Source organism: Filicampus tigris, chromosome 12, assembly GCF_054856515.1.
Source record: "Filicampus tigris isolate MCC_2025a chromosome 12, RoL_Ftig_1.0, whole genome shotgun sequence".
Classification (NCBI taxonomy): Eukaryota; Metazoa; Chordata; class Actinopteri; order Syngnathiformes; family Syngnathidae; genus Filicampus; species Filicampus tigris.
Window position 1 is genome coordinate 24,213,237 of NC_141228.1, and position 24,826 is coordinate 24,238,062.

Below are 24,826 nucleotides of genomic sequence, written 5' to 3' on the forward strand. Positions count from 1 at the left end.
ATGGAAGCGCCGCTAAGTTGCTCTCCAGGGACGTGCGCGGCGAGAGACGCCCCCCCCACCCCTCCCCCCAAACCTTTGACCGTGCTGCTCAGCCCGGCTGCACTCGGTCATCAGGACCTCAACGTTTTGGGTTGGGTTTTTTTTCTTTCTTTTTTTGCACCTGGCAGCTGATGTTTACACGCGTGGCCCAGAAAGTGCCTTGCCGCTGACTAAGAAAGCCCCCGAAACCCTCTGGGACCGCTTGAGCTTTGGCCGAGGTTCGCACACGTTCCAAGGCGCGCAGGCGCTCTTTGACTCGTTTTGTCATCGTCGGGCATCGGCAATTTCAACTTGGCTTTTTTCAAGTGGTCGCCGGGCGCACGATTGCAGTCGCGGCGAAGGCTTCTGTCGAATGGAGCCCGAAAGCGCATGTCGCCGAATGCGCCCACGGCAAGGCCAGGCCAGGCTAAGGCAGCTTGATTTTGGAAGAGCGCATTTCACACACACGTGTGCTTGACATCATTCCGAAAAAAGTCAACATTTCGAAGCTGTGACAACCAAAACAATTGAAGATGTTTCAAAGCGAAGACGCTCGCTGTCAATCAAAGCAGCACACTGACGAGCCAAACTGGGCCGACCCTCCCAGATGACTTGCAACCCCTGATGCTCTTTTTTCCCCAGAAGTGTGTCAGTCAAATTAGGAACGGGGTTTTTTTTTCATGCAAACCACACGCAGCCCCCCCCCCCCCCACTTTGCTTATTTGTAGCCACCTTGCTCAAACAAACATGAGTCATCACCGTGCCACAGATGTGAAAAGGTCACACCAAGACAATTTCTTCCAACACGACCGCGTTCTGATCAAACGGTCGCCAACATAAACGTTGACAATTGCGCCGCTTTTGAATGTGGATTGAAACGCATTTAGTCTCGGGACCGACTTCACTTTTCTTGGCATCTTACGCATGCGGCATAACACCTCAAAGCCGCTTCACCATATTTGCTTTGAACTTTGGGCTCGGCCAATCGAGCCGACCGAGCGTGCAGACCGACCGGGTTTCTATCCGATTAGCGTTTCTTTCACGCGTTCCGTGATTTCTCGAGCAGGAGCGGAATTTTCCAAAATGGATTGCGCAGCTTTTGGGCACGGCGGATGTAAGAACCGGAGTGAAGCGCACAGAGCCCTGACCTCAAGCCCACCAAACACAATCGACGAAACATCGGGATGAACTACGATATCAGGAAAGCGCCGCGGCCCCTCGAAATGCGGCGGCCAGATCTTTGCCGGGGGAAAGTGAAAAGTCGCTCGGGGGCGGCGAACGATGGCCCGAGCGCGAGTCCGGCCGCCTTGCTCCACGCAGACGAGAGAGAGAGTTGACCTCCAAGACGTGTCGAGGACGGACAGCACGCGCGTGATGTCGTGCCGCCTCAGCCGATCGGCGTCACGGGCGTCTGCGGACACTTGAACCAGACAGAAAGAAAGAAAGAAAGCAAGCCCGAAATGACACGTCCAGTTTCGGCTCGGCAAGCGCCGCGTATGGGCCGGAAGCCAGCGGGAGCTTTTTTCTGCCCGGCGACACGCACGCTCCCCACGCGTCTTCAGAGCAAACGGCCGACAATTTCTGGTCTCGTTTGGAACTGAAAGAAAAACCGGAAAACCAACGTTTCTAAAAGAGTCGCCTCGATGGGCCTCAAGCAAGAAACAGCCAATGGTCTAATCAAATTTTCTTCTTCAAAAGGAAGCTGAGCTTGTTCAACCTTGCACAGATGTGCCTTTTTCTCAGGCTTGCAGGGATGTTTAGGGGGCCCCTCAGCCTCCCCCCCAGCCGCCTCTCGGCCCCACCCGCCACGCTAACACATTGAACACATCGCATGGCACCTTTCTTGGGCGCAGACTACATTTGTCTTCGATCTGCTTCTTGTTTTCCTTTTCAAACAAAACGAGGACAAATGCGGTCACGCTACAAGCGACACTTGCAACCTTTTCAAAGCTCGACTTTGCTCGAGTTAAACAACGAGCCGCGACATCCTGCCGTCCATGTCATCAAGCCCGGATTTTCCTCTTCCATGCCGTTTGGGTGATATCGCCGGATATAAAAACGAAGCGGCCCATTTCCGTGTGCCAATCGAACTTTGGGGAGGTTCGACACACTGACTTGAGCAGCTTGGGGACGCCTTTTCTCGGAAAGTCCTCCAATTGAAAGCCTAAAGTGTTCCTCTGCCGCCCGGTTTACGTGCACACTCGCGCGATTAAAATCGAAAGTGTCTAATGTGACCGACAATGTGTCGCTCGTCACATTCGCGCGCACCGGCCGTCGTAGTGAGATGAAAGAAAGTCGTTTCCAACGGCACCGGAAGGTCCTGGCAACATTTGACTATGAAGCAGACGCGCTAGCCTAGCCCGCTAGCCATGCTGAGGTGGGTGACAGCTGAGGGCTGTTCTCCCGCTCGGCCGAGACGGACGGTTGAGAAGGCGGGATCGCCGTTTGCGGCAAAAGCCTGGAGCGCCGGCCGGGCCGCCGGGGGGAGCCGCGCAATGCCCCCAAATTCACCACAGGCGCCTCTTTTGTAATACCTGGTCGCAGGTACCATTGGGACTTCTTTTTAGCATGGCGTTCCCCAGCTCGCCAGTTGGCCTGGCAAAAAGTTTTTGTGAGCCCGATTGCGGTTTGAGAAGCTTCGTGGCCATGGCGCCGCTCCAACGTGTTGCCCGATTGCAACAATTGATGGCAGCTTTCAGCACGGCTGGCACGCCCTGACTTCAGCCTCTGCGTAACCTTGAGTTGAGCTCACTTGGTAGCGTCGCTTGACCGTTGATCAAAGGGTTGGTGGTCCCGCCTCGGACTGCGCGTTATCATTATGTCAATGGACAAAGAGCTAACTGCTTGAGGGTTTTACAATTGTGACGAACTATAAGACAGTATCCGTGCGGCGTCATTTCATGACGTGTCTTTTCATGATCCATTTTCAAACTAGGGTTAGGGTTTCAACTAGTAACTGTATGTATCCACTTACCCATCAGCCCCACACACGCACACAAATATTGTTATATGGGGTTGGGGTGGGAGGCACCATCTGACTTTTCAGTGGAGGGCACCGCAAGGGCCCTGCTGCTCTTCCCATATGAATTACACACACACACACACACACACGCAAAACAACGGGCGGGCGGGGGCGAGTGCTTTGACTAGTGCCTAACCACTCGTAGGTAGTCAGACGCAGACTTTGCTCGATGTGGAACCCGTGCGACCTTTGATCGGGCTTTTGCGCTGCACGAATGACGCCATTGGTGTGTGTCGGGCGGCTGCTCAGCCTGAGGAGGAGGACGGCGGCCTCCGCCGCGATGCGGTCGCGCCGCTGCCGGTAAAACGCCGTCGCCGTCGCCGTCGCCGTCCTCATTGAGCGTGCTCGCTGCAAAATGTCTCCTTGGCCTTTGAAACGCGCAGCGCATGCTTGAGGAAAAGCCCCTGGCTGTACAGGAGGGAGGAAGTGATTCATGCTCGCTGGCTTTCTTGGCCGCTAGATGGCGACGTCGTGTCACCAGATGAAGAACGACACATTGTTGGACTTTCACCATGTCCTCAAATTAGGTTATGGAGATTATTACTCTGGTTCAATATTGACCTTGCACACTTTCATTTTGTTGTTGTCGTCTCATCTCTCGTTTCCCTCAGTTCAAGTCAAGTCAAGCCAAATGTATTTCTATAGCCCTTAATCACAGGAAAGTCTCAGAGGGCTTCACCTATGCACCAGATCATATACATGACATCCCCTGATCTTGGCCCCCAGGAGGGCAAGGAAAAACTCCCAAAAAAACCATCTGGGGAAAAGTGAGAAACCTTGAGAAGGGACCACAGATGGGGGAATCCCCCTTCCAGGACGATCAGGCTGCAATGGATGCCGAGTGGGCAACATTGAACACACATTATATAGTACTGTAGGGTGTTTGTTAAAGTGATGTGAAATGAATCAAATGAAGTGCTGCAGAAGACGACATCGGTGAAGTGAGCGGGGGCCCAATGGTCAATGTAGAACTCTCAGTTCAACGCCTAAGTCAACGTTTGCGTTTTGGCTTGCACAATTACACAGCCCGATCACCAAACATTGTGTAGCTACAGTAAAATGATCAGCAGTACAATATCGTGAGGTTATTCATCTGTTTATAACAAGAGTCATCATTTTCTCAGGACTTTGTAATATCGTTATTTCATGTACACACTCACTAAACGGCGTCTAATCATGCAGCATCTTGATGTGATGGATTATCTCGGCAAGGGAGAAGTGCTCGCTGTCACAGATTTAGACTGCTTTGTGAACAATATTTCAGTGAAATGGCGATATTGTGTATGTGGAAAACATTTGACACCTTTGAGTTCAGCTCATAAAAATGGGAGCAAAAATCAAAGTGCTCCATTTATATTTTTAATGAGCTAAACTTCTCAACCCTTTGATTTTTTCCCCTCCCCTGCAGCTCCTCGCTGACGCACGGCCGGCAACGTGTGAACGGAGTCGATCTTTACTATGAGAAGACCGGCACTGGCAAACATGGCGTGCTGTTGCTTCCTGGTGCTTTAGGTACACACGAGACTAGACAAGCATGCGCAACACGACATGCGATAATGCAGCCAAGAAAGCTCAAGATGTAGGACGATGGGGAGAGGGGGGGGGGGGGGGGGGAGAAAAAAAAAAGAAGTCTACTGTTCCCTGCTGTTCACATGCCAGGTTTTTTCTGCAATGTACAATACGAGACGGAGATCAATCCTCTCAAAACCTTTCCCACCATTAGTGTGGCTTAAAAACTAGCACAACTCAACAGGCAAAAAAAAAAAGTTGGTTGAAAAGTAAATAACTGAGATAATTGTGTTTGCACACTGGTTTGTCACTCCAGAGATATGGGAGTGCTCGGAATTAATAGATCGCATTCAAACGAGGACGCATAAAAAAAAAGCGCAGAAAAAGCCTGCTGGAACAGCTCAACTCGTTTGGGGGCTTCCAATTCGAGGCAGTGCGTGGCACGAGCGACCGTCCCGTCGGCATGAAGCGTGCTACTGCGCTTCCCCCTTTTCTCTGTCCGTCCAACCTTGTTCTGGCCCACGGCATTTGCGGCCGTGCGATATCGACTCATCGCAACACAGAGCCGGCAGCCGCGCGGGGCAAGAAACAAGTAAAGCGAGTCGATTCTCAATCTCATGTGTTTGTTTCACAACAGGAAGCACAAAGACAGATTTCCAACCTCAGCTCAGGTCTTTGAACGCGGCGCTTTGGACGGTGGTGGGCTGGGATCCGCGCGGCTACGGCCAATCGCGACCTCCGCAACGAGACTTTCCCCTTGACTTCTTTGAACGGGACGCCGGGGACGCAGTGGATCTTATGAGGGTAGGTCGCCGACGGCGGCGGGGGGGGGGGGGGCAAGAACGTCTCAAGCTTCACCGCATGTCGGCTGTGCCGCTTCCGAGACAAAACTGAGCCAAAGGTGAGAAGGCTTCACGAGGGGGCCTTTTTTAGGGGGACTAAGAATGACAAGTACTTTTCCTTCATTGCAAAAAAAAAGGCCAAAGCAACTGACATATGTGGAAAATTCAGACTCTTGTGAATGGAGGTAGTTGGGGCGATGGCCCGGTTGCACGGACGCGCTTGCCAATGAAAAGACGTCCTGTCGAGGAATGCTTTCGCCTGTCAAAATGTCTCTTGTTGATTTTAGGCCTTGGGCTTTGTCAAGTTCTCTCTGCTGGGCTGGAGCGATGGCGGCATCACGGCCCTGATCGCCGCCGCCAGGAACCCCGACTTCATCCGCAAGCTGGTCGTCTGGGGCGCCAATGCCTTCGTATCGCAACGAGATCTGGACCTTTACAACGGTAAATGAATGCGCTCCGCGGCCGGTTACGGCAAAGCCAACGGCGGTGACTTTGTTGTGCGTGCGTGCGTCCAGCGGTCCGCGATGTGTCCAAATGGAGTGCAAGGATGAGGGCGCCGATGGAGGCGCTGTACGGGGCACAAGTCTTTGCTCAAATGTGGGAGGCCTGGGTGGATGGCATCGCGCAGTTTGCACACCGACCTCAAGGTGATTCTCACCCGCAGACAATTGCAACGCCTTCGCAATTTGCTGCTTCTGAGCGCACCCAAAGCCTTTCCTAACAATATGCCGATCAATACATTGGTTCATTGACTCAATTTTATTTTGTCAAGTGGTTGCACGAAAAAAAAAAAAATCTGGATCCAGATACATTTTTGCAGCAGACCATACATCGAGTACTACTAGCAACTACTATCTAGATCTCGATTTTATTTTGTGCAGCACTTGAAAAAAAAAAATTGAGAGTCAATTCAACAAAAAGCGTTTTGAGTGTATTCACGGTAAGTGTTGGCGGACGTCGGAGATACTCAACATTTCCCTCTCGATCAACGGCTCCGATCCCACGCATTACGTTCAATCCGAATCTATTGCGCCCGATCCTTAGGAAACATCTGCGTCGACCTTCTGCCTCTGATCCGATGTCCGACTCTCATCGTTCACGGAGAGAAAGACGCCATGGTGCCCGGCTGTCACGCGCGCTTCCTCCACAAACATGTGGCGGGATCACGGTGAGAGCGCGAGACCGACGCGAGACCGGCGCGAAACCAAGCGCCCAATGGCCAGCGCTCTACATGCGTGTCATTCTGTGGCCTTTGCAAACGTAGGTTGCATCTGATGCCGGAGGGAAAACACAATCTCCATCTGAGGTTCCCCGAAGAATTCAACAAAGTGGTGGAAGCTTTTCTGCAAGCGGGACACGAGAATTAATCCAGTGGAGACAAACGCCGTAACCTACTCTTGGTCTGCTTTGCTCGAACACAGACACATAAATAAATAAAACGATCATCATTTGACACCTTGAGAAGGACAAGAAAATAAAAAAGAACGCGGCTTGCTATTTCTTTCAGGTCTTTCGCTTTTTGTTGTGTTTTTGAAAAACAGTCCATTTAGAAGTTGAACACGAATGCCCGTGCTGGATGCAGCCCGGTCCGTAACTGCTCCCGGCCCGTTTCATGACCAGTAGGTTTGCTTTTTTCTATCATTATGTTGGACCACAAAAATCGCACTCATCTTGTTGCCGTTTAAAAATGTCAATTGTCAAGAGCGTGTGTGAGACGCGCGCGTACACACACACGAGAGTGCAGTGCCACTCGAGTGTTGCGCTAGGAAGCTAAGTCGTAGCTTGCTCATCATGCACGCTGGAGAGCCCAAAAGATTCCGATTTGGAACATGCAAGTCAAAGATACGAGACGGCAAGTCATCGGAGCTCTTTGGCGCGCCTGCAGTCCGCCGCGTTGACTTGGCCCGCTCGCAGTCTTGCTTTTGAGCAAAAGTAAGAGAAAGTTGTGGTCATGTTGTACCAATAACCGCCAGGCTTGTCCAGCACAATTTGACGCATTTATTCTCAGAATACAGGTTGCGACGGTGGCGATGACGCCAGCGTGCGCCTTTAAAGGAGCGTCCCCGAATTGAAAGAGGACGACGCACGCGGCGCACTTTTGACTGCTGCCGTCGGAAGCGCGTCCACTCGCGACGGCGCTCCGCTACGGGCCGCTGCGGCCTTTCTGTAGACTGCGGCGTTTTCTGGGTGGGCTCAACCAGCGACTGGAGTCACTTGGCAAATGTTTTGTCACTCCCGGCAGCTGATGCGGAGGCCCCCGTCGCATTTGAGCACAGCGTCCAGCGAGCGCCGGCGGGCGTCCTTCGGAGCCGCACTTGTAACTAACTAACTAACAAACAAACAAACTAAGTAAGTAATTGCTGCCGCTTGACTCAACTTGAAGCTCAACAAGAGCAGGCGGTCGCTGGGCATTTCCCGTCCGGTCGTTCGAAAAGCAAAGCAAAGCAAAGCAAAGCAAAGCAAAGCATCGGGCACGCGGCGCTCGCTGTCCGCCGCCTTCTATCGGTTGCCTCCGTATTTGGCGGTCCAGTCCACCCGGCCGTGTACGGGTGGCATGTTGGTGTTCCTGGACAAGGTGTTGATTGCCGAGAAGCTGGCACTTGGACAAGGACACGGGATTTGAGGGGCTCGGAAGTCATCGTGGTCCAGCTGGTTGTCTGCATACCAACAAAGTCACGTTCAGGATGACAACTTTCAAACCCAAGCCAAAATATCTATTATTACTATGATGATGATGATGATGATGATTTTGTTGTATTGACCTTTATTGGAGAAGATTGTACTCTTGGACAGTTTGACTTTCGAGTCAATCCTGAGATCAGCAGGGCTGGACAGATCAACTACAAAGTAAACAACCGGCAATGAAGTCAGGCGGATGAATTTTCTCACTCTTTGCCATCTCCAAGCGACTTTCATGTCATGGAAACGCGCGGCGACGTGACGTACCGGCGGGGGGGCCTGCCATCTGCGCCAGCGGACTCATCTGTTTGCCGTCTTTGGCTTCGCACTTGTCCAGAGGCGAAAGGTTTGCCTTGGACACGAAGGAGTCTGTCGAAGACAGGCAAAGTCAAAACGGCCGCCGGTGACGCCCCGCGGCCGGACCCGACCTTTGATCAGGGGCAGCTCCGCTTCCTGTCGCTGAGCGAGGCCCAAGATGTCCCACAAGCTCCTGCCGGCTGCCTGATTCCCCGTGGAAGATCGCCTTTTGGGGTCTATGCCTGAAAAGCAGAAAAGGGGCAGGGAGAATCCACTGGAGCTGCTGCTGGGTCTCCAATTCAAGTCCTGGCGGTCCACTCATCATTTTGTCCAATGAGTCAAAGGTCCGCACTTGAGAGAGATGGTCGGGCCACGTGCAGCAACACTGTCACGTTCTTGTTGTTTTAAGAAGCGTTTCCATTGCAAACAAGAACCCAAACAGGGCTGCTGCTGCCGCCGCCGCCGCCGCCGCCGCCGCCGCCGCGACTCCTGCGAGTCAACACGGAGCTCCGTGGCGCATTCTCACCTGGCAGGTACCTGGACTGCCGCAGGTAGTGCTGCTTGGGAGACAAGATGGCGGCTCTGTCACCTCTGTCCAGCCCATTGCTGCTCGTCGGCTTCATCGGGACGGAAGACTTTGGCGCTGGAAAACTAGACAAAGGGCTTCATTGTTCTCGGCCGAGCCAAAGACTCCCCTGGCTCCAGCTGGAGAGCGAGCGAGCGAGCGAGCGAGCACTGACCAAGCGCTGGCCACGTCGTCGCCCAAAGAGTTGATGGTGGGCTTTTTGGAGATGGACGCGCCGGCGTCGGCGTCGGCGTCGCCCCAGCTGTCCACCGATTTGACCGCCGTTTGACCCCACCGTCTTCGTCCGGCCCTCGCTCTGGTCACGCCGGCCCCGGGCCCCGCGCCCGCCGCCGCCGCCGCCTTGCTCGGCGGCTTCCGTTGAACAAGAGGGGAGAAAATGGCACTCGGTGGGAATTTGGATTTTGCGCGCCGCAAAAGCCCTGCCTGCCTCCCGCCCGCCCTCCTGCTACGTACAGCGGCCGGCTGCCGGCTTTTCACCAGGCTGAGCGGCTCCCGCCGCTCCTCCGACGACGACGACGACAGCGAGCCGGGACAAGCTTGCGACGCTGCGTCGGCCTGCTGGCCCGCTTGGACGGGATGAAGCGGCCGGGGGGGCGCTTGGCCGCTGCCCTGTGACTCGGCGGGGCTCTTTTTGGGCTCCTGGGACAACTTGCCGCTCTTGCGCTGAGCTTTTTCCTCCGCGGCTCCTTTGACAGCCTTCGACTGCGACTTGCGCTGCTTGGCGTACTTCGGAGGGACACCGAGTGACTGACCCACGTAAAAGTAGGGATAGCGCAGCGCCTGCAAATGACACAACAACAGGTTGGTGGCCTCGGCTTTGCGCGGCGGCTTCTTCTTCTTCTTCTTTTCTTGTGCGGCGCACGATGCCGACGTGCACGCAAAGCCGGCTGCCATCTTGAGAAAAGCCAGTCCAGATGATCCAGATTCGAATCCAGATTTAGACACGCGTGCAACGCTGTCCCCGGAATCCGAAACGCAACCTACGGCGAGCGCGTCACGAGCCACGAGCCACCGGCGGTGGACTTTGCTGCGTTGCTCTTTTTGCCGGTGACCCCCAAAGGTTCTTTTGTGCATTTCGAAAGGGAAGAGTCGGCGCACCTGAGCCGCATTGGGCCTCTTCTTGGGATCCCACTGCAGCATGTCTTTCATCAGGCTGATGGCTTCATCGCTGGCATTGGGAATCAGAGAGCTGAGGCAGGTGGGCACACATTTGGGGAAGCGGAAGTTCATGGAGCTGGCCAGAACGTGGCCCTCGGGCCAATCCGCCTGACGTGGTGTTGACAGACACCAAGACAAAAACAAACAGCGGCGGTCAAAGGCCGCCGGCGGGCGCGCTCAAAGTTGAACGGCCCCCGCTTGGAGGTGGCGAGGCAAAGGCGTCTCTCGTCTCACCTTCTTCAGAGTTCCCAGCACTTGGCAGATCTTGAAGATCTCGTCCACCTCGCTGTTGCCCGGAAACAAGGGGCGCAGCGTGTACAGCTCGGCCATGATGCAGCCCACTGCCCAGATGTCAATGGGGGAGCTGTACGAGGTGAACTTGAGCAGAATTTCCGGAGCTCGGTACCTGTTCCGGCGACAGGCCACGCTCACAAAACACGCGCCGTCTCATTTTCCGAGCGCCCGCCAATGTCTCACCATCTGGTCGACACATAATCGGTGTACGGCGGCTGGGAGCGGATTTCTCTGGCGAGCCCAAAATCTGCAATCTTCACCAACTCTGGACCAATGCAGAGCAAGTTCTCCGGTTTCATGTCACGGTGGAAATACCCTGGAAAAAAAAAATGGATAGACTTTTTCCAAATTCGCCCTTCCGTTTTTTTTTTGTTTTTTTTTCTTTTTGCCCGGTGGGGAGCCGGGCTCCGTCCTAACTGATTTTGGGCAAGAGACGGATTGGCTACGGCCCGGATTGGTCAGCAGCTAATTGCCGGCCGCTTGCGCCGCGCAGTGTCAACCTCCCATTGACAACTACAGTCAAAGCTTCTTTTGAAAGACGCTCTCCGGTCTTCATCGAACTTAACGTGCATGTTTTTTCAAATGTTGGAACGTGCCAAGTCCACAGAGGAAGGCCCGAGACGAGAATCAAACCGCGAACCTCCGAACGGTGTGGCAGATGTGCCAATAATGAAGTCTAAAAAGGTGATGACACCCATGAGAAGATTTGGGGAGAAACATTACTTTTCCGTCTCTAGCCCAAGCTTGTCCAACCACCCCAAAGTTCACCTGCACAGACAGTTGGAAGATCTGCCAAAGATGTTTGAAAGTCGTTCTTAGTTAGGCCGTGTCGCCCCAAAGACCTTCTTACCATGTTTATGCATAAAAGCTAAGCCAGACAACACTTGAAACATGATGTTCCGGATCTCGTTTTCGGAGAACATTGCATAGTTCCTGAAAAAATCAACAAGGCAAACGTTTACGGCACAGATGCAACGCAAGCGAATGTTGGAGGCAGATGAAAAGGAGCCAAAGCCACACAAGCGGGACAAACACACTCCAGTGAAAGCATCTTACCTCTCATTCATGAGCTGGTACAAGTTTTCTTTCATATACTCAAAGACAAAGAAGAGGTGGTCGTTTTCTCGTATCACCTCTTTCAGTTTGATGACATTGGGATGGTTTAGTTTCTTCAGCGACTGTACGAGGAAAACAATCGTGAACAAAAAGCGGGAACAAAACAAGACAATAACTGACAACATTGAATTGAATAAATGTCACTCCAAATTAGGGTGCATTCTGCGACGCAATCTGCACCCTCGATGCTCAATTCGCATGCACACAAGTACGTCGTGTAGCGATGGCTTGTTCTTTTCTACGCTTGTACTTTGCAGCAGTTGAAGAGATAGCAAGCCGGAGCCGCAGTGACGAGCACGCTAATATTCAGCCATTTCCTACGAACGGATCAAATTCTCACCTTCAACTCCCTCAGATTCATGCACTCTTCCCAGGAATAAAACTTCCTCTTCATCCTGAGAAAGGAAACATTTTTCAGGATTGTTATTAAAACACAAGTGTGAAATGACATCATGTCTCAGTGTGGGACCCCATCAGAAAATCCTTAACCAACAACACCGACACAGTATGCAATAGCACCCAAGCACCCCCCCCCCCCCCCAATTTTTTTTAAACAGTTCCAAGGTGTCTTAAGTGATTGTGAGTATAGGATCAGTAGGCGGTAGTTCGGCTTTACGGCATTTTATTTCTTCATACATTGGGTTTGCGTGGACACGAGGCAACATGTTTCACTGTGGCCAAACTGTCAAAACTGTGCCGTGTGACCTTTTGACATGTTCCAAAGGTCGCGTAGCTGCGCTCACCTCTTGATGGCAACCAGCTCGCCTGTCTCATTGCTCTTGCCCAGGAGCACACTTCCATAGGTGCCATCCCCCAGCTGTTTGAGCATCGTGTAGCGGTTCATTTTCCACGGCCGCCCCTCCCTCGGCCCCCTCCTCGAGGAGCCTTTGCGGTGGGACACGGTGCAGCCCCCTCACGCTGTCATGTCAAGCATGACGATCGACACACTTCATGTCACGCATCACAACACACACCATTATTTACTCAGGGCTGCCATTCAACCCTCTGTCTTTTCAAATACGGAAACGGAAGTCGTGGTTTGGTCCTTTACCTGCCTTCCTTCCTTTGCGTCTATTTCCACGGAAATTCGACGGTTTGTTGGGACGCCTCTCGCAGCAAAACGGAGATAAGCCTTTCGCTGCCAACACAACAATCCCCAGTGAGGGCAAGTGGATTAAAATGACAGCAGGTTATATTTGTATACTGAGGGCACCGCATTTTTACAACATGGGACAGTATTTTCAATCTCGAATGAGTGACATCATCAATTGGTTTGGTTTCATCAACACGAAGAGGGTAGTTTACAGTACCAGTACACAGATAGTCCAGTGGATGGCGGCGATGCACCTCCGAACTGCCACAAGCAAAAGCTGCAGTGACGAAATCGGAAAGTACTCGAGCTTGTTCGATTGCTTTGGTCTGCCACTGGCGTCCTAACCCGGAAGTCGTTGTTTGCCAGCAGGCTTGCTTCTGCTTAGTGTTTGGCAGTGAACAGTTAGTTGCGCGCACACAAAAATGAGCGAAGTACAAATCGGAGAGCGGCTGGATCCAATTTCAGTTCACGACTTTTCGGAGCGATTCGTGGAGCAGACGGTTCACTTCCACGTCATGAGGCTCAGTGGCGCTTTTTTCCTCTGGGTTGGTTCGAGTCCACTTCTGTCCAACTTGGCGCTTTCAATGAGCAGCAGATACGTGAGTCCAAGCGGGTCGTCAACAAGAGCGAATGACTTGCCATCGCTTGCCTCCCTTTATGAGGGCCAACGAAACGTCTTGACAAGGGCTCGTCACGCAATCTGTGTTTTCTCTTTGAACGTGATGCAACTGATCACGACGGTGTCAATGATGAAGCGCTCTGATCTCACGGCTTCTTTTGTGATCGCACAAAGATGCCCCGCCCCCTTTTGCATTGCTCCCTTGTTCAACTCGTTGCCTATACTCAGATGAAACGATTCACTCAGTTCAGGCCTGAAACTTGCTCGTTCCAACCATGGTCCAAATCGTAAAATCCGCTCTTGTACAGTTCTACATAATTAATTTAACTTTCGCATCTGCGAGGCATGAATAAAATGGGGACATTTTGAGTGTAAACAACATTTTGCTATAAATTTGTTTCAGTACAACTGAACCTGACTGTGTTTTGTACAGGACTCAATGCCATTGTCTACGTTAGTGATGGGGGACCCTTCAGACACTGCTCCAACCTCTTTGGCGCAGAGATTAGGTATTGCTGGACTCTTCGTTCTTTTATTTCACGCAATGGGAAAATTATATGGTGCAATTTTCAAAGATGGCCACAGTGTGTTCCATCACACGTGATGATTACCAATGTATTCTAATTTCAAAACCAAACTTTCCTCTCGCAATAAATGAAAGGTCTGCTTGCGTGGTTATGATCTCAGTTCTGGTTCCCTTCTGTTCAGGATCAAAAATGCACATGAAAAGGACTTCCAATAACCAAAGTAAAACACTTTTAAAACATTAGTGGAGTTGTCAGGTCAGTGGTGGGAAATGAAACGTCAAGGAGGTCCGTTTCAGAAAAATGTCTTCAAACTGATGTCATCAGAATGTAGAACCATGCATTGCTATGTAGCCCTAAATATTTTGTTGTCACCGAATAATGCTCGAATAAAAGAGAAAAAAAAGAATTCTTTTTAGTGCATTTGTTTGTTGTTTAGCCACAGTGAAATTAAAATGACATCACAGCGTGTTCTGTCATAAAAAATGTTATCAATAGTCCAGGTCTGGCTCCAGACTAGAATCCTGCCAGTGATGATTAGATGTGAAGACGGACCAAAATGAAATTTCGGGGGCGGGGGGTGGGTGACTATTGGAGAATGTACTAATGGTGTGTTTCTGTCTCACTTTGCAGCAAAGAAGACTCAAAAGCAAGTGTTTGTTAGTTACAATCTTCCAATGACTGACTCCAGCCTCGCTCTGAATGTGGAAAAGCGAATCAAAAAGGAGCTTGAGCTTCACCCGGCAAAATTTTGAGTTTTCACTCCGCTTCTTTTGTATGCGAGAGCAGGTTGTTCTCTTATTTGTTGCAATGACGTCCACGACACCCAATAACATCCAGTGTTGTTTTATTGACACAATAAATTAGGTGATTTTATTATCAAAACATGTAAGCCTATGGCTTTGGGTACAAATGCATCATTAAAAAATAAGACTTAGAAAACAGTTTTGGTGGCTAGGTTGTGTTTTTTCCTTCCGTTTAGCTGTTGAAAACATGAACCGTCAAATCATACAGGCTGCTGAAAATACAATGCATGCTAAAGAAGTACAAGGAAGATGTTGAATCCTACGTTTCTGTTGGAGTGGGACAAAACATTGAACGTGACTACGTACATAATGTGCTTCTACTAGAATAACTGTCTGGTGAACGGTGTGTGTCACACACAAAATCATCGAATGGTACATGAACACAGTTTGGATGTAGTACTAAGTATTTCTAACAACAACCAACCCGGTTCTAGGCGGACTGCTCTATTCTAGTCATCACTAGTCTTTGTTTTTGTCGTTGTGCTTTTTGGCTAGTTACCATCGGAGCGGGATTACATCGTTACCACAGTACAAGGGGGGCACGGCCTGAGACCTGGAGCGGGATCATCGCGGGTGACGGACGTCGTTCACGCGACTTCAATTGGGTAGCGTGGCAAAATGTCCAAAACAACCGATAAAGCCATTTCACATGTTGAGACGCGTCATAAGAGAACTTCAACGTCCATTCAACATTGCCGTCTGTTTAGCATTAGCTGCAGTCTCTAAATGGCGCGCACACACACACACACACACACACGGTGCGCCAAGGTCTCCGGTTGCTCATGCGACCGTCATACACCTTCACCAACCGCAGTAATGCTTACTTTTCAAATCAGCGTCTACACCGACTCCCGCTGGGAGGATGAATAAAGTGCCACCGTGAACCACCGTAACGAAAAAGAACATGTTCATGCAAACTAGCGCTAGTGGTTGGGCCAATCCCGGCACCTGCGATGCGTTGGCTGAAAAACACAGACGCTTGATTGTGTCTCTTGTAGTGCAAAAAGAACAATTCCAAGACGGCAGCTCACGCACCGAGAGCCGCTCCGTTCGCCTTCGTCGGCTCCTTTGGCCCGGGAAAGACTCGCATAAGTGAGTCAATGGACGGCGGGAGAATTTTTTGAAAAGTCGGGTCAAATATTTTGGCAATTCCTGAATGACCAATTGGGCTCCAATTGACAAATTTGCCTTCATCGACATTGCGCCCTGACTGGTCGATATCAAAATGCTTCGCTTCCCTTCAAAATGGTCGGAAAGGGCCTTTGAGTGCTGCTAATTGCCGAGCAAGTCATTGCAGCTGCGCTCAAAGGCCGTTGGCCACGGCGCGGTTGCCAATCACCTCGCCGCCGGTGGCCAAGGAGTAGGAGGCGGGTACCGCTGCCAGCGCGGTGGCCGCCGCTACGGTGGCGCCGCCGGTGGCGGACAGGTGAAGCGGCGTGTCGCGGACGCGCGAGTAGTCCCCGTCGCTCTTGGCCAGAAGAAGGTGCTGCTCGCCCGGGCGGAGCAAGGTTTGGCGGGTGAAGGTCTCTCCGTCGGCCAGGCTCTCGGGCAGCGGCTGACCCCGCGGCTCGGGCAGCAGCAGCAGGCAGATGATGCACAGCAGCGTGCAGCAAGCGAAGATCACGTGATGCAGGAAGTAGCCCTTCTGGTTGTGCAGCTCCATGATGGGCGCCGTCAGCATGCCGAAGCCGGCGCTGGCCAACACCAGACCCACGCCTCCGCCCCTGGTCGCGGACACGTTAACGCCGTTAACTCAAGTGCTGCCCCGTGGTTAGAAAGTAGGACTTTGCATTCGGGACAAACAATTGATTCAATTCAAATCCGCATCAGAATTGTAACAGGGCGCAATTCAGCCCTACCTGAACCCAGAATGCAAAAGGGGGGGGGGGGGGGGTCAAAATATAAAAAGCCTCTGCTTTGACCAACACAGCCTAAGAGTTATTTACCGTCCTTGAGCAATAATAAGGAGGCCCCGCCCACAGATCTCTCTGTCTGTGCCGTCGTCACGACGGTGGAGACTTACCTGATGACTGTCGGTGTGATTTCGGCACAAAAGAAAATGCTGAGGGTGCTGACGGCATGAGAAGAGAACATGCCGATGATGGAGAAGGCCACCGAGAATTTCCTCTTCAGACTGTCCCGCAGAACTGGCCCAAAAAGAAGGGACAGCGGGTCAGACCCCAAAAAATACACCCGCAAATGTGATGGCGCTGACATCGGCCAGGCCTGGTGGCGTACCTGTGTCGTAGCGAAGACTGTACTTTCCAATCACTGGGTGGCGGTGGCGGTCGCGGTTGGCGTACGTGCGGAGGGCAGAAAAGAAAACAAGCTCTTGACAACAACGACACATCTTGAAAACCTAGGCACTATTTATCGGACTGTTTATTCCGACGTATGCCGAACTCATTTCCGCGGGAGTGCCAACAAATATCAAGCCCCTTTGCCAATTTGCACTTTGTGAATGGAAGCGCGCAAGACAAAGAAGGACAATGACCTTTGACCTAAGCAACATCAACTCTCTCGGGGGTGACGAGGAACATTTGGAACGCAAGTAATCCTGACCGCAGAAAAGGTGAGCCGTAGTTTGACGTTGTCGTGCGCCGAGGTCAACATTGATCAGCTGTTTCGGGAGACTCACGATTGAGCAAGCCCAGCTGCAGTAGCGACGCCAGCGCCGTGATGATCATGAAGGTCAGCAGGCCTCCGCGCCGGCCCATCAGCCCCACCATGGGGCACAGTGCCACGCACGTTGCCACGGCGATGCCAGCCATGGTGTAGTAGTCGGTGTGGCACAAAGCCGTGGGCTGGGCCTCGGGGTCCAGCATACTTCGAGCGAAGCAGTGGTGGATGCCGTAGCCGGTCAACCTGCAAACGTGCACACAAAGCGGCAAGAGCCAAGAGACTACGTCACGCCACGTCACGCCACGTCACGCCACGCCACGTCACGCCACGTCACGTCACGTCACGTCACGTCACGTCACTCCAAATTGGCCACGACGCGATCTGACTACAGTAACTCTTCCAATGGCATCAAATGTTATTACATAGAAAGTAGCGCTGGCATGGCTACATTTGGGAGTCGTGCCCTTCCCGACTCAAGGCAGCTGCAGTCCCGGTTGCAGCAGTCAGAAAGAATTAACAAGACTGAAGTGAGCGGCAGCGCATGCTTGTCGGCCACAGTGGCGCACGTATGATGCATGCAACGAAACCGAAGAGTGAATGGATCATAAAACACAGGGCGACACTTGAAGGAGAGAGCCTCACACTTTCAAGCTGAAACCATTTTCACTTTGCATCAGCAAAAAATACAAATATCAAGGTTGGTTGCACACACTGTGTGCTGTCGACAAAGTGTTCTCAAGCTTCAAGAAGTCTGGCTCAAAGAAAAAAAACACATCGGTATCTGCTATCAAAGTAACTTGCGATCTGACTTAGTTGCTGTTAAAGTCAAGTAATCGCTTAAGTAACTAAGTTACTTTTTCACGGCCACTGTGGCAACAATCTGCCGATACCAGGGACCATCTGCATTTCGGGCCAAATCTGCTGCCTTCATCCCTACACGGAAAGACGTAACTGGAGTGGCCAGCATGTCAGCATGTCAGCATGTCAGCATGCCAGCATGCCAGCATGCCAGCATGCCAGCATGCCAGCATCGGATTCGACGCCAGCGCGTGGACGTGAGAGTCAAGTGGCAACGCACGGAAAGGCTCCTTTTGCGCCAAGACCGCGAATGACGTCGTTACACGATGCCCAAGGCCGACCGGGTGAAGATGCAAAGGCGCTTACGAGTTGACGCACAGCACCACCACGTTCTTCCACAGGTTCCTGGTGCTCATCACCTTGACGATGCAGGTCCGCCGGGGCTTCTTGTGCAGCTCCTGCTCCAGCTCTGCTCGGAAACACACACTTGACATTCCATTCTCATCGGACCACTTCAAAGACAAACGCAACTTTTCTGGAAATGGGCTCCAATCACACAGCGCTTTTCTACCTTTGCCGACGCACTGAGTCAAAGTGCATTTTTAGAGTCACCTTGTTCACGCGATGACGAATGAAACAAAGATGAAAAGTTCATGAACACACTGACCACGCAGCAAGCGGGAGGAAGCGGGAGGAAGCGGGAGAAAGCGGGAGAAAGCGGGAGAAAGCGGAGCTTCGGTATCTCGCTCGACTCGGTCGGACCGAACGTCGGCTTGCCGGGTCATTATCGTACTCGCTGTGCAGCAACTCAGACTTGTCAAGAAGGACAAAAACGTCTTCAGAGCTGCTAAACGTTTTTGGCTTCAATTTAAAAACAGCAATAAAGGGGGGAAAAAGCTGAGCGGTAAAATGTCGAAAAGTGCTGGTCCAAGTGCCCAATTTGATTTCATGCCTCTATCAGAATAGATCATTACTGATCGAAAGAAATACGGCACGTCAATTGCATGACATGAAGTTGGTCTACCGTCAAGCTAAGTGCACATTTTCTTTCCCACCTGCTAGAACTCTGCTGGCTTCAGTTGCCATGTCAACTTGGTTCCTTCTCGCGATGCGCAGCATCATAGCTTTGGAGCGTCTGTAGTGCTGGGTGCTCAACAACCAGCGCAATGATTCGGGAAAAATCCTGCAATGGGGAAAACACACGCACGGAAAGGAAGCGCAACAGTGTCACAGAATGTGTGTGTGTGTGTGTGTGTGTTGTCGGTGCACGGCGCTTGAGTTGACTCACCACACGTAGGGCAGCATCAAGACGAAAGGGCTTATGATGACAATCTGCAGGACCTGCCAGTCGTCTCGGTCTGGCCAATCGCGGCACAAGGCGGCCAGCCCGGGCATCAGGAGCTGGCCCGCCACCATCACGAAACTGGCCACCATGGTCATGGAGAAGCGCCAGGCGGGCAAGCAAAGTTCCACCCCTCGAGTGAAGAGAGCACAGCCAAATGTGCTCAAAACGCAACCCAATCTTTTGACGTGAATGTCACAAATGTCTTCGTGACTTAGCCAAAACGCTCACCATCATCTCCAACACAAAGGCAAACTTTTGTCTCAAAAACATGGCAGAGGTTTCACTCGGTACAGTCCGGTGGAAAAGAGCTTAACAAACAATCGGCGTCGTACAAGTGCCGTTGCACAGCGAGACACACACCAGCGGAAACCGATGACGAATCTGACAAAAAAAACAAAAAAAACAACCTCCAACTCCCTGTGGCGGTTTCAACTGCTGACAGGCGGAAGGGCATATTGCACACGCACACGCACGCGCGCACACAATGGCACAGAGCTTTTGTTGTAGCTGAGTAGCTCTTACTTGTGCTGATTATGTCAGTGGCCCCGCCCCCCGCCCCCCGGCCTCATCCTGGTATGGCCTCACTCGCTCGAATCAGCCCATCCCCCGGGATTGGCCCTCATCCTCCCCCTTTTCCCCCCACGCATTCATTCGCCAGTCGCTTCCTTGTCTTTGCAGTTGAAGCCAAACACTTGGGTGAAATCAAAGTTTGGTGAAGCCACCGACACAAATGAACTTTGCGATGGATGCACACTCCGCACCGCCTAAAATTCAATGGGAGTGCCAAAATGGGCAACGTTTGGTGCCACGTCTGCAGTGTTTTCCCTTTCAAGCATCTTGACATTTGGCACAATTGGGATGAAAAGCTTTCTCTCTCTGTTAAACTCAACTCTCGTTAGAGGGTATGGCGGTTGACACGATAACAGTGATTACAAGGGCGCACCGTGGCCTCCAATTCAAATGAAAAGCAAACATGAGGAGGAAGAAGCTCAATGCTAACCGCTCCCCCAGGATGGCCCAGCAAGGTGCTCAATTAGCAACTCATAAGCACGTCCCAAATGGCGGCCGCACCCAAATAGGCTCGCGGTACGCTGCGTCAGCAGATGTGGGCCGGGGAGACTTGATCGGGGGCTGCGTGCTGTGGCGAGATAATCAAAGGATGAAAGCTCCACAAAATAAAGGCGCGCGCGTGTGTGTGTGTGTGTGTGTGTGCTAATAATAATACCGCTGAGAGAGGAGGAGAGAAAGCAATGAACAAAAGGGAGGAGTATTAATAAAGGAGGACTTCAGATTCCGTATTAGGAGGCAATGTTTCTGGTGGTAGAAAGAACAGAAAAAGGTCGTCCGATGGGGGATAGCAAACACTTTCTGTGTTTACATGTATGCAATAAGCACAATTGACTTTGTTCTCATTAAGAACATGCAGCGAAGATGCTGTTAACATGCGTTGGTGAGGAAATAGGACATTTCGTCAGGCAATTTGCACCGTGGAGAGCACCAGAGTGAGTGAGAAAACAGGGCAAAATGCAAACAAAAATGCGCTGGCGCTCAAGCGATTTCAATAAATAAGGCGTCGCACTTTGTGGGATTGAGGCCCCGCTGCCTCCATGGAAGCCAGCCGGAAAAACAACACAATTCATGAAAACCTATCATTTAGCGTATTATCCCAGATGAATTCTTGTTACGGCTGCCGGCCAACTTGAACATGTCTCGTTTTCGTTCCGCTCTCTTCCTTGCTATCCCAGCGCACATTCCGCATGACTGATGACAGGGGTTGGAATGGAAAGTGGCCTGTGAGGAAGCAGAAGCAAAGCAGACAGGTGCAAGGCGTGTACTTACTGAGCACGTAGAGAGAGAGAGCGAGGCCCGCCAAGCAGAAACCCTCAAAGAAGCGCAAGGTGCTGAACATGGTGACATTGATAGAGAAGGCAACACTCAAACCAAACACCAGCATGAAGAGCACAGAGAGAATCAACACCGGGTGGCGACCCAACCTTGGAAGCGGAGACAAGGAGAAAAACAAAGACCAGGAAAAGTGTTCAAAAACGGTCACAAATCGACAATGGAAACTAATCTCGCCAACAAGGCGATGCGGGACATTGTCGGCTCCAGACGGCTTCAGAGTTCGAGGGGGGAGGCTTTGCTCACTAGGCCATATTAGAGCGAAGCCATTCCTTTACACCGTTTCCATAGTTACTGATCCGGGACTCAATGCATCGGCTTTTTTCCCCCCCATGAGGCAGCGCAGCTGTCTGTCTGGGTGCAGACCAGCACAGACCGCGCAGTCATCGGACATAACAACAACAACAAAAAAGGACGAAAAAGCAGGAATGGACAGGAAAGGAACATACCAGTCGGCCATAACGCCCATCACTAGGTAGCCAAATATGGAGCCCACTAGCAAAGAAAATTTGGCAATATGGACCTTCCAGGCTGAGTCACACACCAAGTTCCACTGTAAAGACACACAAAAAAAATGATATCAGAAGACAATTCTAAGCTTTGGACTACAACGAGCACCAATGTAAAAACAGACAATCGATCGCAGCAGCCAAACGCTGGGTGCTGGTGGTGGTTAGCGTGCAAACATTTGAGCAACATTTTGCAACTGAACATTTCTACACATGCATCTTTGGGGAACTCAGAAAGAGTTGAGCATTAAAAGCTATGTGTGAAATCAGTGCCGGTCTTTACACATGACTGACACACACCACGTGGAAGCAGTGAGAGACGCCAATGAGGTGAGGAACTCAAAGGCTGCAGGCACTGGTGACAATTTCAAGTGAGTGTAACTGCTGTTATTGTTACCTCCAAAAGGAAAGTAATTCGAATATAGCTTATTTTCTTTGCCAAAATATTGTTTCCTTGTGAACATTTATTTTGAAAGGTGTACTTCCGGCTGGTCTGCTCTTCGTTGTTGAGATTGCTGTTCAGAAGTTAGCGTATCACTTCGCGCAGAGACTGGCCTCCGTTTTAGAAAAGACGTGTTATTTCAAGCCTGTGTTTTCAAGCATTCCACTTGGAGAGCCACTGCTCAAAGTTTGTCTTTATGCCCTCCCAAAAGCAAAGCCACATTCGTGGAAATGAGGGAGCAAAATAACACTGCTCTTATTCCTCTCCAAACAATCATTACATGATGACCTTTCACTAGTATCTCACAATTTAGGACAAGCTAAATACTGTAAAAACCAAACACACTACTGCTATATGCAAATAGTGCACATGAACACATTCTATCATTGGGGGGCACCCCCCACCCCACACACACACCCCCACACCCCCACACGCACACAGCCGCGCGCACTCTGGATGTCAGATTGAGGTCAGTGGGTGAGTCCCGTCAGTACTTGTACGAGGTGCTACTAGACTGTCCTCTTGGTACAAGCAAAGACGGTGAAGGCATGCGATGGCCGACGGATGTGATTTTTTTTCTCCCCCCGGTTGAATTTGCGAGCCCGTGTCGCGCTCTCTCGTTACCTTGGTTACCACATTCTGACTAAGTCCAGTGCGCAGCTCCAATGTCCGCTCCTTGCAGGCGCACAGCGAAGCGCCGCCGCCGCCGCCGTCTTCGTCCCCGCTGCCGTTGACTTGCAGTTGAAGCGCGGGCACGTCGCCGGCACCGGGTAGCGGCTTCCATTCCGCGCTCCACTTGCTGTCGTTGGCCAAAGGTTGCAAACATGTGCCATTGGGCTGTGCCAGGAGGAAATAATCCGAGAACTGGCTAAAGCCTATGAACAATGCCGGTATCCAGGTCAGGACAACGAGCTGCTTCTGGTGCCTTCCGAAGCCGCCAAGAGACGGCAGAACCTTGGCGTCGACGTGCGCCAGCAGCCCGGCTGGCGGCTCGTCAAGTGGGCGAAGGGTGAAGCCGTTCTCGGGCGGGCGCTCGTGTGGCTGCGGGCGACCGGCTGCCATCGCCGCCGCCGCCGTCGTCGCTGCCCGGCCCCACGGAGCGGCTGGCCGCAACAGCCGGCCGGGCGAAGCCCCTCTGTGCTGTGTTGAGCCTCGGCGGACACGAAAGGGGGCTCGCCTCGCAGATCGAGCCCGATCTCAGTAGCAGCGGCAGCAGCAGCGGCAGCAGCAGCGGCAGCAGCAGCGGCAGCAGCAGCGGCAGCAGCAGCAGCAACAACAACAACAAAAACAACAACAACAAGGCTTACAAGAAAATAAAAGCGGTTCTGCGGTGTGTCAAGCCAATCAATCACATTCCGGTTGGAGTCCCGCAACCAAGTCCGAGTGGGGAGAGGCTTTCGGGAGGCGGGGGGGAAATCTCCCTCAGAGGCGAGCACGGGCTTTGTGTTCCATGTGCACACCTCCAGCAGTGGCGTGCATCCATGTGGAGCCGATCTGGGCCAGCCGGGCCTGTATGCAAGTGGAGGCGAGAGAATAGCGGCTAAACATCTGCTGCGAGGTCATCCATGTGCGCCGCAGCACATCTCGTTCGAAGCCAAAGTGAGCGCGAGGCCGGTTCTGGAGGTCTTCAAGTGCAAATTTGCGTCCGGGCTCCCTCCCATCGCCGGCTGGGCCTTACATTTACACACGCGCAGGATTATGTTGCTGCTGCCGCGTCGTCAGTGGGACACGGGGCCGAAGGGGGTCGCAAAAATTGGGAGGAGGGCGGCGATGTGGGGGTGATGTGGGGGTGGGGGTGCAGGCAAAGCCCGCCCTTCCCCGATCGCGCTATGCGCTGCGATTGGAGCTTCTGCAAAGGGCGACTGCACCAGTGACGGGCATCTGCGGGCAACAATGAGCTCTTTTGTGCAGCTTCTTAGCCCAAAAGCTGCCCAAAAGCATTCAAGCAGGCATGACGCCATCGTCTCATCTACCAACGACGTATTTATTTTCAATGGCGGCTTTCAATGTGGTGATTTTCCTGCGAGTGCATTTGCTTGACCTTTGCAGCAATATTTGCCGGTTTGAGAAGACAATAGAGCGTTATGGTGGTGTGACGCTATTTGGCCGGGTGGGGGCGACAAACCATCACAAAATTCACGCTCGTCCTTGCGTCATTTTCGCCACTAACGAGACCTCGTTTTTTTTGGTTTGTTTTTTTGTTCACCATGGGAGAGCATTTCTGCGGGGTCGTTCCAAGGTCACACGGCACAAGTGAGAGAGGTTAGAATCCCCTAGCGAGAGGGACTCTGGTATTGTGGGCGTGTCCGCAGCTGCTCCGAAGGATTGAGTGTGTGTGCCTGTGACCTTGAGATTCCAACAGTGACGGAGGGAGCCTGCACTGTACTGTCACAGACTCACAGTGTTGTGCGGGTTGCACATTATCCAACATATTGTACAACATAGCTTACAACATAGCTATCGGGTTTGATCCTTAGCTTCGCACAGCGCTGCTGAAGAACCTTTGACCTCGCGTGTTCCTCTCATACTGTCTGCACTACGGCAATGGGCCGAGTCAAGTGGGTGACACTGTAAACGCACACCTTGAAGGCGGAAAAGCACTTTGCAAGTAAAGCCAATTTTGTGTTTCTCAACATGACCAATGC

The 24,826-nt window shown here is 52.0% G+C and overlaps 4 protein-coding genes across 5 annotated transcripts; 2 read left to right on the forward strand and 2 right to left on the reverse strand.

Annotated features, from left to right (window-relative positions):
- Positions 1 to 3,169: 3,169 nt before the first annotated feature.
- Positions 3,170 to 6,897, forward strand: bphl (biphenyl hydrolase like). 2 transcript variants are annotated; one of them, XM_086047478.1, is made up of 8 exons: positions 3,170 to 3,340; positions 3,424 to 3,567; positions 4,449 to 4,552; positions 5,187 to 5,353; positions 5,679 to 5,832; positions 5,907 to 6,038; positions 6,436 to 6,559; positions 6,656 to 6,897. In XM_086047478.1, the coding sequence occupies exons 1-8, from the start codon at positions 3,255 to 3,257 to the stop codon at positions 6,756 to 6,758; spliced, it is 1,014 nt and encodes a 337-aa protein (XP_085903604.1). In that variant the 5' UTR covers positions 3,170 to 3,254; the 3' UTR covers positions 6,759 to 6,897. The 2 variants fall into 2 exon arrangements, with proteins under 2 accessions (XP_085903604.1, XP_085903605.1); XM_086047479.1 differs by lacking the exon at positions 3,424 to 3,567 and having other exon boundaries at positions 3,173 to 3,340.
- A 469-nt stretch (positions 6,898 to 7,366) lies between these two features.
- On the reverse strand, positions 7,367 to 13,377 carry LOC147139339 (serine/threonine-protein kinase MAK-like). Its single transcript, XM_086047475.1, has 16 exons — positions 12,832 to 13,377; positions 12,573 to 12,659; positions 12,265 to 12,468; positions 11,862 to 11,916; positions 11,462 to 11,583; positions 11,256 to 11,338; positions 10,589 to 10,721; positions 10,346 to 10,517; positions 10,052 to 10,219; positions 9,407 to 9,733; positions 9,108 to 9,304; positions 8,894 to 9,018; positions 8,499 to 8,609; positions 8,338 to 8,439; positions 8,154 to 8,231; positions 7,367 to 8,048 (listed from the first exon to the last, which is right to left on the reverse strand). The coding sequence occupies exons 3-16, from the start codon at positions 12,363 to 12,365 to the stop codon at positions 7,891 to 7,893; spliced, it is 1,932 nt and encodes a 643-aa protein (XP_085903601.1). The 5' UTR covers positions 12,366 to 12,468; positions 12,573 to 12,659; positions 12,832 to 13,377; the 3' UTR covers positions 7,367 to 7,890.
- On the forward strand, positions 12,914 to 14,701 carry psmg4 (proteasome (prosome, macropain) assembly chaperone 4). Its single transcript, XM_086047481.1, has 3 exons — positions 12,914 to 13,213; positions 13,667 to 13,742; positions 14,391 to 14,701. The coding sequence occupies exons 1-3, from the start codon at positions 13,037 to 13,039 to the stop codon at positions 14,510 to 14,512; spliced, it is 375 nt and encodes a 124-aa protein (XP_085903607.1). The 5' UTR covers positions 12,914 to 13,036; the 3' UTR covers positions 14,513 to 14,701.
- Positions 14,588 to 24,576, reverse strand: slc22a23b (solute carrier family 22 member 23b). Its single transcript, XM_086047476.1, has 10 exons — positions 22,806 to 24,576; positions 21,680 to 21,783; positions 21,168 to 21,322; positions 19,272 to 19,458; positions 19,039 to 19,166; positions 18,350 to 18,452; positions 17,202 to 17,428; positions 16,802 to 16,834; positions 16,587 to 16,710; positions 14,588 to 16,287 (listed from the first exon to the last, which is right to left on the reverse strand). Exons 1-10 carry the CDS (start codon positions 23,241 to 23,243, stop codon positions 15,867 to 15,869), a joined length of 1,920 nt encoding a protein of 639 aa, XP_085903602.1. The 5' UTR covers positions 23,244 to 24,576; the 3' UTR covers positions 14,588 to 15,866.
- Between the last annotated feature and the right edge of the window lie 250 nt (positions 24,577 to 24,826).